The sequence below is a fragment of the Fringilla coelebs genome (assembly GCF_963513975.1).
Source record: "Fringilla coelebs genome assembly, chromosome: 22".
Taxonomy (NCBI): domain Eukaryota; kingdom Metazoa; phylum Chordata; class Aves; order Passeriformes; family Fringillidae; genus Fringilla; species Fringilla coelebs.
The window spans coordinates 8,513,568-8,526,458 of NC_140048.1; the positions used below are offsets into that span (position 1 = coordinate 8,513,568).

The 12,891-nt window shown below is 49.0% G+C and overlaps 1 protein-coding gene across 3 annotated transcripts; it reads left to right on the forward strand.

The window, feature by feature from the left end:
* Window positions 1-327: 327 nt before the first annotated feature.
* On the forward strand, window positions 328-10,409 carry CCNL2 (cyclin L2). Of its 3 annotated transcripts, XM_084220249.1 has the most exons (11): window positions 328-617; window positions 1,353-1,427; window positions 1,705-1,814; window positions 2,053-2,173; window positions 3,289-3,353; window positions 6,132-6,231; window positions 6,320-6,424; window positions 6,636-6,777; window positions 7,457-7,574; window positions 7,656-7,748; window positions 8,391-10,409. In XM_084220249.1, the coding sequence occupies exons 1-11, from the start codon at window positions 345-347 to the stop codon at window positions 8,773-8,775; spliced, it is 1,587 nt and encodes a 528-aa protein (XP_084076375.1). In that variant the 5' UTR covers window positions 328-344; the 3' UTR covers window positions 8,776-10,409. The 3 variants fall into 3 exon arrangements, with proteins under 3 accessions (XP_084076375.1, XP_084076376.1, XP_084076377.1); XM_084220250.1 differs by lacking the exons at window positions 328-617; window positions 1,353-1,427; window positions 1,705-1,814; window positions 2,053-2,173 and adding an exon at window positions 4,086-4,199 and having other exon boundaries at window positions 2,208-3,353; XM_084220251.1 differs by lacking the exons at window positions 328-617; window positions 1,353-1,427; window positions 1,705-1,814; window positions 2,053-2,173; window positions 3,289-3,353 and adding an exon at window positions 4,624-4,871.
* The last annotated feature ends 2,482 nt before the right edge of the window (window positions 10,410-12,891 follow it).

A 12,891-nucleotide genomic window follows, 5' to 3' on the forward strand; every position in this document is an offset into this window, starting at 1 on the left:
TTTTTTAGGGAGTTAAAAAAGATATTTAACTCGGTGAGCGCATGGTGTGTTTTTTTTACGGAGCGAACAGAGATATTTTACTCGGTGAGCGCTGTGTTCCAGCCCCTCACGCCCGTCCTGGGGCGGCCCGGGCTCTGAGGGCTCTGAGGGCGCCGCGGCCCCGCCCTGTGCGGATTCCCGGCCGCTGCGTCACGGCGCCGCGCGAGCCCGGGCGGCGTCTTGCGTCACGGCCTCTCAGCCAATCAGCGGCCGCGGTCCCGCCGCGCTCCGCCAATCGGCGTCGGGCGGATGCTGGTGGGGGAAGGAGACGGAGCGCGGAGCCAGCGAGGCGGCGGCGGCACAAAATGGCGGCGGCGGCAGCGGCAGGCGGCGGCCCCGTGGGCCCTCAGGCGGCCGGCGCGGCTCCCGCCCCGGTTCCGGGTCCCGGTGCGGTGCTGATCGGCGACCGGCTGTATTCGGGCGTGTTGATTACGCTGGAGAACTGCCTGCTACCCGAGCACACTCTGCGCTTCACGCCGTCTATGAGCAGCGGCCTAGACCCCGACACCGAGACCGAGTTGCGCGTCACCGGCTGCGAGCTCATCCAGGCGGCCGGGATCCTGCTGCGGCTGCCGCAGGTGGGGCTGGGCACGGGCAGGGGAGAGAGCCGGGTCCTTCTTTGTGCGGGTCTCGATCTCTCGGTTACCGGCCGGGCAGGCCCCGGGGCCGCCCCTCAGTTACCGGCCGGGCAGGCCGCGGGGCCGCCCGGTGTGCGGGGGTCGTTCGGGGCCGCTCGGGGGTCGTTCCGGGCCTTCCCCGGCCCTGGCTGCCGGAAGCCGGTGATGTCAGCGCCTTCCTGCGCCGCCTCCGCGGGCGGATTGTGCAAAGGCGGATTTCCTAAGGCTCCTTTTTGGCCGTGCTGACCTCGGGCAGGTTTTTGTTTCCCCGGAGAATTTCAGGCCAAACAGCCTCGTTGCTCTCTCTGAGCCTCAAACTTTCCAGGCTACCGAGCCTTAGCATATTCAAATGTATGCAAATCATGACGCGATTAGAGTGCTCCTCGCTTTCCACGCCCAAAAAGCAAATATTTTTCTGACGTACTTTCATAACTTTGAAATTTGATAACTTAGAGCCTATTTTCACATTTTTAATGAAAGAAAATTGGGATTTGCTGTCTGTATTTGACTTGTCAGTGGAATTTAAAGCATTGATAACATTTTGGGCAACTTAATAACTTTAGAATTCTAGTTTTCTTTAGATGCCATTAAGCTTCCTCCTATGCTTAGTTAAACTTCTGGGTCTTAAATCTGTTAAAATTTCTCTTTGGAATTGGTAGTTTTGTTCATGGCTGTTGTGATTATCTCTCTTTTTAGGTGGCTATGGCTACAGGGCAAGTGTTATTCCAGCGTTTCTTTTATACCAAGTCTTTTGTGAAGCATTCCATGGAGGTAAGAAGGCATTAAATGACATTTTTTGCCATATTTATCTTCTTATCTCACTTGGCAAGCTGTTATCTGAGGTGTCATCAGTGTTAGGAACTAGTCTGGAGTTTATAGTTATTGAGAAATGTGATTTTACAAAGCTGTTTAATAGTGATTTTTGTCGAATATTTGATATTTTATTGGTTTTTTCCCCTCGTTATCCATCCTTAAGCTGTTGTAGGAGCTCAGTTCCTGAACTGGAAATGAAATATAGAAAATATTCTATTTTTTGCTCATTTTTCAGCATGTTTCCATGGCCTGTGTCCATCTGGCATCCAAAATTGAGGAAGCCCCCAGACGCATTCGGGACGTGATCAATGTGTTCCACCGCCTCAGACACCTGAGGGAGAAAAAGTAAGCTGAGAATTCAGAATTATCTGAATTAATTAAACTTCACAAGAGCATCATTCCTTGTTTCATAAATCAGGGAGTATTTCAAAGTGATCTCATGAAGTGAGCTGACCTGTTTTAATAAATCAATATTTTTGGTGTTATAAATAATGATTTTTTTAATTATTATTTTTACACATCTCAACCTGTGTTTCCTTAAGGGTTAAGATGATCATCTTGTGAGTTTGACCTTGTCTTGCAGAAAACCTGTGCCTCTAATATTGGATCAAGAATATGTGAACTTGAAGAATCAAATAATTAAGGCAGAAAGAAGAGTGTTGAAGGAGTTGGGATTTTGTGTTCACGTGAAGCACCCTCATAAGGTTTGTACTTTCTAAATTCACTACATAACCAAGGTTTTGTGTTCTGTAAAGTTTGGAGGAGGCTGCCTGGAAGCTCTGTGGACTGCACATGATGATCAGTGAACTCAGTGAGATTAGTTTCTTACCATCCTGATGTTTTCTTTCTCATTTAAGAGACTCTTACTAATTGGTCTCGTATCACTGCTGAGTGACGGCGAGGTGGATGCAGGTGCTCAGTATTCCTGGAAGGCAAATTGGATCAGTAGGTAGCTTTGGTGGTAGAAAACATCACCTCAACTTAGATCCCCAAGCAGGGAGGAATTTGGAGGCCTGGGGTTGCTGCTGGGAACGTGCTGAGGTATTAAAGATCTGTGAGCCAGTTTGGGGTGTGTTAAAACCACGCTCAGGCTTGGCTAGAACTGAGGCAAAGCTCAGTATAAAAGTAACAAGTGTCAGAGTGGATGATACTTGAAAGATACAATTGCCTCAAATGTTTAAATTGTGCTTTTACTGGTAAAAGAACTTGAATTTCTGTGCCAGCACAATTGGGGATTTTGCTCTTTTCTGCTCCAACAAACTCCTGTTCAGAGCTGCCTTTCTGAGCTTCTTGACATTCAGAATTTCCTTTTGTCACCCACCCCAGAGGGCAGCTGTAGGTTGTTCATGGGGTGAATTCTGCCATTATCCTTCCTCTCTGCAGCCTTGTTTTCCTCCCAAAGCAGAGGAAAACCCCTCAGAGCTGAGCAAACCACGGCACAGCGTTAGGTCTGTTCCCCACAGCACTGCCAACTGCCCTCTCTGCTGATTGCACTCAGCAGCTTGTTCTCCCTGCAGCTAAAAAAGGATTTGTGAGGTTTGTAGGAGAACCAAATCAATCCCCAAAATCCCTAAATGAAAATCCATCCACAAAATCCCTAAAGCAAAGCCAGGTGGAGACAAGGCCTGCCTGAGCAGCAGCTCAGAAGGGCTCGGAAGGTCAGAGCTGGTGTGGATAAACGCTGGGGATGGTGCAGACACTTCATGTGGAGTGTTTTAGGCCTTGAAAGAGGATCACAGATGCCTCATGGATGTCCCTCTGAAATAAGCAGGTGGCTCTCCAGATGCTGGTTAATAACTCAATGACCCATATCTTCCAGATAATCGTTATGTACCTTCAGGTATTAGAATGTGAACGTAACCAACACCTGGTCCAGACCTCATGGTAAGTTGATTTTCTTTGTTCTAAGAGACCAGAAGGGGCAGTAGCAGAAATATGTCACTTGAGGCACTGGGCAGCATTGCTCAGCAGTGCTTGGGGCCACCCCAGACAGCTCCACTGTCCTTGGTGTGCCCCAAACTACTTCCCAAATGTTGAGCGGCCTCTTAAGTTCGAGGCACTGTTTTAATGGTAAGGTAGCTTTCCACCCTGACTTCTCACTTCCCTCCTCTCTGCTCTCACTTTCCAGCTGAAGGGGAAAGGTTGGGTGGGTTTAGAGTTGTTCCCTTGGGGTTTTCTTCAGGGAGAACTTGGGTGTGATTCAAGTTTGTTCCCAGTGCTGGGAAATGGCTTTTCCCAGGGCCTGAGTTTGATTTCAGGTGTATTTAAACCTCAGCACAGATAAATTTTTTTTATCTATGTGGATAATGCAAGATGTTCAGCTTCTAAGACTGGATAGATGGATAGCCTGCATTCATATTTGCCAAGAAATGTTCTCTGCCTTATTGCTCTCATTTAATAAATATTTGCTCGGGGGTGGGAAGCTTCTGTAAAATTCCACGTCTTAAACTTTACCAAATAATGCTTTTTTAACAATACCAATGGTCTAAAAAAAAATTTAAAACCACCTTTAGTGAATCCAAAGACCATATTTCTGCTGACTGAACTGTCTGGTACTGTGAGCTGTGTGTAGAGAACCAGTTTTGACTTTTCTTTTCTGTACTCTTTTGATCAAAGGGTAGCCTCTGAGGGTAAGTGACTAAGACTTCTCCTCTGCTGCCCATGGTGCAGGGATAGCTGCCGTCTTCAGTCAACCCAAAGCTCTCCAAAGAGAAGGCTGGCTCTAGACAGGTGGTATATACATGATAGTAGAGTAACTGGCCAACTGCTTCTTGTGCTTCTATTTTTATTTTCTTTTTTGATTGTTTGTATATTTGATAACCTGAGCATTGAAGTTCTGAATTTATTTTTTTTTTAAATGTTCTATTTCTCTTAATTGTTATAATGTGGTGTGTTTCTTATATGATAAAGTGAATTAAGGTGGGGTTTAAATCTTTAAAAGGGATGAATTAACAACAACAACAAAAAAAAAAGAATAGTTTGAAAGATACAATTGTCTCAGATGTTTAAATGAAAAAAATAGTACATGTGTGAAGCTTGGAGAAAAAATGTGCTATTTAGAGACACTTCCCAGAAGCATTGCATGGAGCAGTGGAATGGGAGCCGTGGACTGCCAGGAATCTGCTGGTTATGGAAGGAGGGGAGGGGAGGGAGGGAATTATCCCAGGTGGGAGAGGGGTCAGATGTTACAACAGCACATCTGTGTGCTCGTGTTTGTGGCTTCCAGTACTCAAAAACTGGTGGGTATCCAGTATATTGGTTTTTGAAATGTGCATTTTTACAACATTACCTTTTTCTTAAGCTATTGTGACAAGGATTCATTTCCTCCAGTGTCTGACTGAGCCCACAGGGAAGATGTGCAGAGGCCAAACTTGGAAGCTGGCATAATTCTCAATTTGGCAGGTCAGAAAAAAAATCTTTGTAGCTTCCAGATGTTCAAAGTCCACCTTCCCTTTATCACTCCTTTGGCCAAAAGGTTTGTGCTCTCTTTGTAGTGGGACAACAGCAGGTTTAGAAGTTCCTTTCTCCCAGAAAGATGCTCAATGTTGCTTTTTTTGGGGCAGCAGTTGCTGTTTGTGTAAACAAGAGCTGAGGACAGCTGGGGCAGGTGGGAGTTGGAAACTCCTGGGGTTGCAATCCCTGCTCTCTGTCCTTGTAAACCTTGCAGGTGCCTGGCCTGTGGTCTCTGCTTTGGACACCTTGGGGGTCAGTGAATCCTTGTATACTGGGTACCCACATGGTTAATTATTCTTTAAAGTATTATTTTAAGGACTTTTATTATGTCTGGTTTTAGTTTTTCTCATTGATATTTTATTGACATATGTGCTCTCAAGTCTAGATCTTCTAAAGCACATCAGCTGACAGATTCACAGGAATTTACTTTGTGTATTTAAGATTTAACAACATATCATGCTTAATTGTACTGACTGGAATATGTGCAATATTTTACAGTTTTCTCATTCTGTGAATATTCATTTTAAGCAACCTTACTGAAATGGGACAATTTGGAAACCTTATTTCATGTGCCAAAGAGGAGATCTGCCTGAATACTGACTGTTCTCCTGAACTGATGTTCCCAAACACCCTGATTTCTCCTATGGCTGACTTTTTGCATCAAAAAGAATTCTGTTCTGGATGGAAATGGACCCTTAAACCCCACTGGAAGCTGACCTGTGCTGAAGAGGACTGCATTTCATGGGAGAACTGCTCCAGGAGCTGCAGCTTTTGCCAGACACCTGGTTCTGCCCTATTGCAGGGGGACATGTGAACCTAAAATTCTATAACTTGAGTATTTCTGAGCACACTGTATGTTGTCTTGATGAAAATAACTTGTTTATTGCATGAGAGCAGGCCAGTAGAGATCCAGCAGCAAAAGTGAAGTTAAAATTGGTTCTCTTCTCACCACTGAATTTTCAGCAGTCAGACTTTGTTTCTGTCACACGTCCCTCCCCTTGAGGGATTTAATTTAGTTACTTCTTTTATTTTTCTTTTAGTAAAATCATTCAGCTTCTCTTTAGATTTCCAGGAATATAATGTTGAAGTCTAGTAACTGAATGCAGAAAGAAATAGCCCTTGTAGAAGTAAAACCAAGTCAAAAACCCAAAGAAAGAGCCCCAAAGAGCTTTGCAGTGCCTTGCAACCTCCCTCTCTCCTGTTTTTCAGGAACTACATGAACGACAGCCTGAGGACAGATGTCTTTGTGAGGTTCCAGCCAGAAAGCATTGCCTGTGCCTGCATTTACCTGGCAGCCAGGACACTGGAGGTGAGCCACACTTTAATGGATTTGGGGTTTTTTTCAAGTCCTTTTAACAGGAGGAGAAATCTCAGCTTTGTTTCTCTCACCCTTTCAGATCCCTCTTCCAAATCGCCCACATTGGTTTTTACTGTTTGGAGCAACTGAGGAAGAAATTCAAGAAATCTGCTTAAAAATCTTGCAGCTCTACACAAGGAAAAAGGTTTGGTTCTTTTTCATGTTGGGAGCCCTCAGTGAAGGCTGCAGCTCAGAGCAGGAGGTGGAAAATTTGAGCCTGTTAAAAACCACAGCTGCAAGCCTGGAAGTGAACAAAGAGCAGTCACTGTCTGGGACTCCTTGGATTTTTCTTCCCCTCCCTGGGAGTGGGTAGCCAGGAAATTCAGCTCTCACAGGCAGTGCTCCTGTGTTCACAGGTGGATTTATCTGATCTGGAAAGTAAAATAGAAAAGAAGAAATTGGCTATTGAAGAGGCAAAAGCACAAGCTAAAGGTCTGGTACCTGAGGGAGTTCCAAGCTTGGATAACACATCGGGATTTTCCCCCATCCCAAAAAATGGTGAGTAGGGGATAACTCATTTTTAATAACTCTTTCACATCTTTCATGTATATTTACCCTTTTGGGAAGCTTTTACAAGTGTGGTTTGGAGTTTGTTGGGGATTTTTTTAAGATGGCTTCTAGCTCTACTCAACTGGCAGGGTTTGAATAGCATTGTAACTTTGTGATTTCTCGAATCAGATAAAAGCTAAAATCAAATTAGTCTGAAATTAAGACTAGTTTAAACCCATATAGGCCAGGGGCTTGCTTTTATGTGGATTTGGCAATAAACTCAAATCCTTGCCACTGGCATGTTGTGCTGAAGCAATATTGAAGCAGAGGTGCTCTGGCAGGGGTAACATTTTGGGATTTGTTGGTTAAAGGTTCCAGTCTGGTGCAGTCTCACCTAGAAGACAACATTCACCATCTCCTTCCCCAGTTTACCTTTCAAACAATGCTGAATAATTGGCAAGGAAAGGAGGGTGGTTTTCTAATGCCTTTTCTCGCAGGGACCTCAGTACTTTGGCAGAAATGTTTCAGATGAGTTTCTGCCTTCTGTGAACTTGTTGAGATCTGCTTGTGGGTGGCTGTGTGTGCAAAGCCCAGCTGTGCAGCTCTGCTGGGTGCAGACTCGGGGTGAGGGGAGCCTCAAGTCCTTTCAGGTACTTTCCAAAGAGGTAATAAAAGCTTCTTCTTGCAGAGTCTCCAAAAGAGGTGAAAGGAAATAAACCCTCACCCCTACCTGTGCAGGCCATGAAGAATGCTAAAAGGAAAACAGAGGGAGCCAAGAGAACCAGCTCCAACAGCCCAGTCAATGGGTAAGGTTTATAAGGAAGCAGCTGATTTTTATCCCATGAGCACTTAAAACAAAATAACTGAGTGCTCTTTGTCTCTGGCAGTGTCCAGAAAGGAAGAGAGAGCAGGAGTCGAAGTGGAAGCAGAGATCAGAGTTACTCCAGGTCCCCATCGAGGTCTGCATCCCCCAAGCACAGGTAGGGTGTGCTCCCAGTCCCTCCAGTCTCATTTCCCAGTGCCAGCTTTGACAGTTCATCACCAACGGGCTGAGGGGACCAGCAGTGTGTGCTGCTCCTTGGAACTCCAGTGAGCCCAGCTGTGGCTGTTCACAGCGTTACTGCAACTGGAGTCCCTCAAAATCAGTGGTTTTACTGTAGCCAGATGGAAGCTTGGGACAACAGGGTGAATTCTGATGGGAGAACAGCAAAATGCAGAGGGATGCTCTTAAAATCCCAAATCCAACAGGGTGCTCTTAAAATCCCAGATGCAGAGGGATGCTCTTAAAATCCCAAATGCAGCAGGGTGCTCTTAAAATCCCAAATATAGAAGAACATTCTTAAAATTCAAAATGCAGAAGGGCAGTCTTAAAAATACAGGAGGAAGGTCTTAAAATTCCAAAAATAGAAGGACGTTCTTCAAATTCAAAGTACAGCAGGACGTTCTCAAAATTCAGAGTACAGCAGGATGTTCTTCAAATTCAAGGGAATAGCAAAATGAGGAAGGACGTTCCTCAAATTCAAAATGAGGAAGGAAGGTCTAAAAATCCAAAAAAAGATCAAAATCCAGAACGAAGTTGTTGTGATTCAAGCCAACCAAGTTTGCCGTGCTTTGCCCCGCAGGAAGAGCGAGAGCTACTCCACGTCCAGCGGCTCCAAGTCGCAGAGCCGCTCGCGGAGCCGCAGCGATTCCCCTCCGCGCCAGTTCAACCACAGCTCCGCCTACAAGGGCTCCAAGGGCCGCGGCTACAAGAAATCCAAGGACTACAGCAAGTACCAGGGCGGGCACAAGGGCCGGCGCTCCCGCTCGCGCAGCTCCTCCCGCTCGCGCAGCCGCTCCCGCGAGCGCCCCGAGCACAAGTACAAGAAGAAGAGCCACTACTACCGCAACCACCGGCACGAGCGCTCGCGCTCCTACGAGCGCGCCGGGCACCGCTACGAGAGGGACAGGGACAGGGAGAGGGAGAGGGAGAGAGAGCACCCCGGGCACAGCCGGCACCGCCGGTGAGCGCCCCGGGCACGGCCGTGAGCGCCCTGCGCCCGGGGCTCCTGCTGGGGCTGCTCCCAGGGGGATTCCTGCCCAAGGCTGCTCCCTGGGAGCCCTTCTGGGGCTGCTTCCCAAGGGAATTCCTGCCCAGGGCTGCTCCCAGGGGAATTCCTGCCCAAGGCTGCTTCCGGAGGGAATTCCTGCCCAAGGCTGCTCCCTGGGAGCCTTTCTGGGGCTGCTTCCCAAGGGAATTCCTGCCCGGGGCTGCTTCCTGAGGGAATTCCTGCCCAGGGCTGCTCCCAGGGGGTTCCTGCTAGGGCTGCTTCCCAAGGGAATTCCTGCCCAAGGCTGCTCCTTTGGAGTCCTTCCTGAGGGTCCTTCTGGGGCTGCTTCTCGGGGGTTCCTGCTGGGGCTGATTCCCAAGGGTCCTGCTGGGGCTGCTCCTGGGGGGATTCCTGCTGGTGAGCTCTGCTGGGGCTGCTTCCTAAGAGGATTCCTGCCCAGGGCTGCTCCCAGGATTCTCACTGGTGAGCCATGCCTGGGCTGCTTCCCAAGGGAATTCCTGCTGGTGAGCCCACTGAGCTGCTTCCAGGGGAAATTCCTGCTGGAAGCCTCAGGGCTGCTTCCTGAGGGAATTCTGTCTGGCAGAGCTGGGGGCTGCTTCCCAAGGGAATGCCCACCAGGGCTGCTTCCTGAGGGATTTCCTCCAGCACCCCAGTTGGTGAGATGGGCACTTCCCTCGGGAATTCCCTCAGCCCCAGCTGAACCAGGGCTGATTCCCTCTGCCAGCAGAGCTCATTCCCCACGGCCTGGGCAGGGTTAACCTGGCTCCTGAACCACCCCTGGCCTGAGCCAGCAGTTTGTGCTCCTCCCTGAACCCCAAGGAAAGACTGCCAGGGTGGGAGGCGATGCCAGGAGTGCCCCATGCTGGGTGTCACTGTCACCCTCACGGGGCAGCTCCTGTGCTGCTCCTCAGGATTTCCATCCCCAGTGCAGCCTTGGGCACTTGCAGCCCATCCTTGGAATGCTGTGCCCAGCAGCTCTTCCCTGTGGGGCTGGGAAGCTCCTCAGCCCCCCAGGAGTGGTTTGGTGCTAACAATGCCCTGTGTTCATGCTGGCTCGGTGATGTTGTACAGGTGGGAGGTGACTTTTTTTAGACCTGTTGCCTATATTAGGTTCTCTGTGTATATATATTTTGCAGTGTTACAGTACAGTATGGGAAAATGGCCTTCCTAGCCTTTACACTTTACCCACAATGTAAATAAGCATTTGTTTAATACAGGTGAAGATATATACAGAAAATTCAAAACTTGAATTCTATCAAAAAACAAAAAAAAGACTTGTGTAGAAAATTCTGATAAATGTGAAAGTATTTAGCTCTGTGCATTGAGAGTAGTATATTTTTATCTGTGCAATGCTGTGTGCAGGCCACCAGCTCAGAGGACGTTTCCTATATATCCATTTGAAGTGGTTGGAAGTTCTTTACTCAGGATCTTTTGATGAATTGGTAGTTTGTCAGTCTGCATGCTTGATGAACAGAGCAATTAAAAGGCAATTAGCAGAGCCCCACAGCCCAGTAGTATCAGTTCTAGTGGTATATCTGAGCTGTTACTCTCATGCTCCCTAATTTCATTAAAGTATTTGATTTTCTATTACATTCACTTGAGTTTCTTATGAGCTACACCACTTGTGCCTACTCATAAGGAAAGAAATTGCTGCAAAATGAAGAGATTTTTAAACTGTAATAGATTCAAGACTTGGAATTCAGTCCCCATTCCCTTAAAGACAGGAATTTTGGGCACTAAACACAAAATCCCCCAATCCACAAAGATTTGAGGTGGAAAGTGCATTTCTCTGACTTCTGGAGTAGCTGGCAGGTCCCAGCTGAGTTTCCTGAGCTGTGTTTGCTCTGGGCCTCCTCACCTGGAAGAGGAAGAAGAGCTGGGCTTGAGGAGAATCCCATCCCTTGGGCTTTGTGCCACTTGTTGGGGACTGAAAATGTTGGGGTGGCTGAACAGTTGGGGTGGGTTTGCTGGGACATTGGGGCTGAAAATGTTGGGGTGGCTGAACATCTGTGCTGGGTTTGCTGGGACACTGAGGCAGGCAGTGCTGCTGCTGAGCAAGGCAGGATCCCGTGGCTGGAGCTGGCAGAAGTTCACCTGAGATGAAAAGCCCCTGAGTGTGTGAACAGCTCTCAGCCCTTCAGGTGAGTTATGGCTTTGTTTTCTCAGCCTCTGGTGACTCCCCCGTGGCTCTCAGGGATCAGAATCTCCCTCAGGTTGGTCTCTGGTCTGTTCCTGGTGTTCCCCTGCAATTCCTCCTGCTCTGGGATGTTCTGCTTTGAAGGAGCAGCACTGAAACCTGACTGGCAGAAGGCACTGCAGGCTTGGCCAGGTGCTGATGCACCTTCCCCAGATAAATCCCACCTGCTCTGGCCACCCACCCATCCTTCCTGGGAAATAATCCTTCTTGTTTTCCCAGAAGTGGCTCCCCCAGCAGTGAATTCAGTGTCAGAGCTGCAGCTGTCTCAGCAGAGTCTCAGCCACCAAAGCTTTCCCAGGTGAGAGCCCAGAGGATCATTTCCCAGAGGTTGCCAATCCCAGTTGTGCCAACATCCCAAGCACAAAGAGGTCACTAAGCAGTTTTAGGCTTGATGGGGATTTAAAATATATATATTTTCCAGCCCCACCAGAGCTGTGGTAATGCACAAAGGAAATTGTCCTGAAATGAGGGAAGGAAGGTGATGGATTAAATTAAAGCACCTGGGCCAGAGGAGTGTTGCTGTTTGTGAGACAGAAGTTGCTGGAATGGAGCTTTATTTGGAAGAAAAGACAAACACAGGTATCAATCTCCAGGGCAGCCTTGCTGCTGGCTGCCTGCCACAGCTGCTGTGTGCTCAGGGCTGAGGGAGCAGGAATCCAGGCTGTTCCAGAAGCCCCTGCTCGGCTCTGCTCACAGCCAGCACTGTCTGAGGCAGGAGAAAGGTCTGGAAGGATTTTGTCATCTTCATCTCCCCTGGGAATGATGTAACATCAAACCTGAGCTATGCAGCAGCAATACTTTAATATAAATAAATCCTGTACGTTTTTGGAGCTGTTGCAGGTATTTAGAATTAAACCAACAAAAGGGGAACAGGGCAGACACAGCAGCTGTTTGAGGCTTTTCCAAAGAATTTTTCCCAAATTACCAAATCTTTGTTCTTCAGTTTCCCAAGTCCAAGGGCAGAGTCTATCCTTGACCTCTAGAAGGATGAAAATATTTTAAAAGTGTAGTGATCTTTAAAAAAGAGCAATATTAAGCTCACAGATGTAATAGAGCCTTTAAACCTCCATGCACTGGTTTCTGCATGAGTGCAGATCAGTACTGAGCAGGTTCCTGCCCTGGGCAGGGGCTGGGGTGAGGATGAGCTAGGGCAGCGTCCTGTGCTGATTTCCAGGACCAGGTCACCCACAGTGAGGAAGGGACAGAAATGCGGTGCCTGGCACCCCCTGAAGAGCCTCGGCAGGAACGTGGGGAGTCCAGAAACGGGGATTCACTCCTTCCTCTGCTTCCTCCCCCGTTCCAGAGCTGAATCCTCTCCTCCTGCCCGCTCCTGCCTGCTGGGGGGAGCGAGCTCACCCTTGTCCCGTTCTGTGGGGCCGGTACTGAGGGGCAGAGGCTCAGGGGCTGCTCTGCGGCCGCCGCTGTCGCACGCAGGGCTCCGAAGCTGCTGGAACCGAGTTTGGGCACCAGCCGGGACCGGGATGGGCCCGGGTCCTTGTGGGAGGGGGAAAAGCCAATTCCCCTTCCCTGGCCGTTCTCTCCGAGCCGGGAGGGGACAGAACCAATTCCCCTTTCCCCAGCCCTTCTGTCCGTGCCCCGGAGCCGGGAGGGGACAGAGCCAATTCCCTTCCCCTGGCCGCTCTCTCCGTGTCCCCGGAGCGGACAGAGCCAATTCCCCTTCTCCGGGCGCTCTCTCCGTGCCCCCGAGCCGGGAGGGGACAGAGCCAATTCCCTTCCCTGGCCGCTCTCTCCGTGCCCCGGAGCCGGGCGGGGGAGGCGCCGCGGCGGGGGCGGGCCCGGGGCGGCTCCGCACGGCGCAGGTTGGGAACCGCGTGGGCTCAAGAAGCGCCGGGAGCGGAGCGGCCGAGCCGAGAC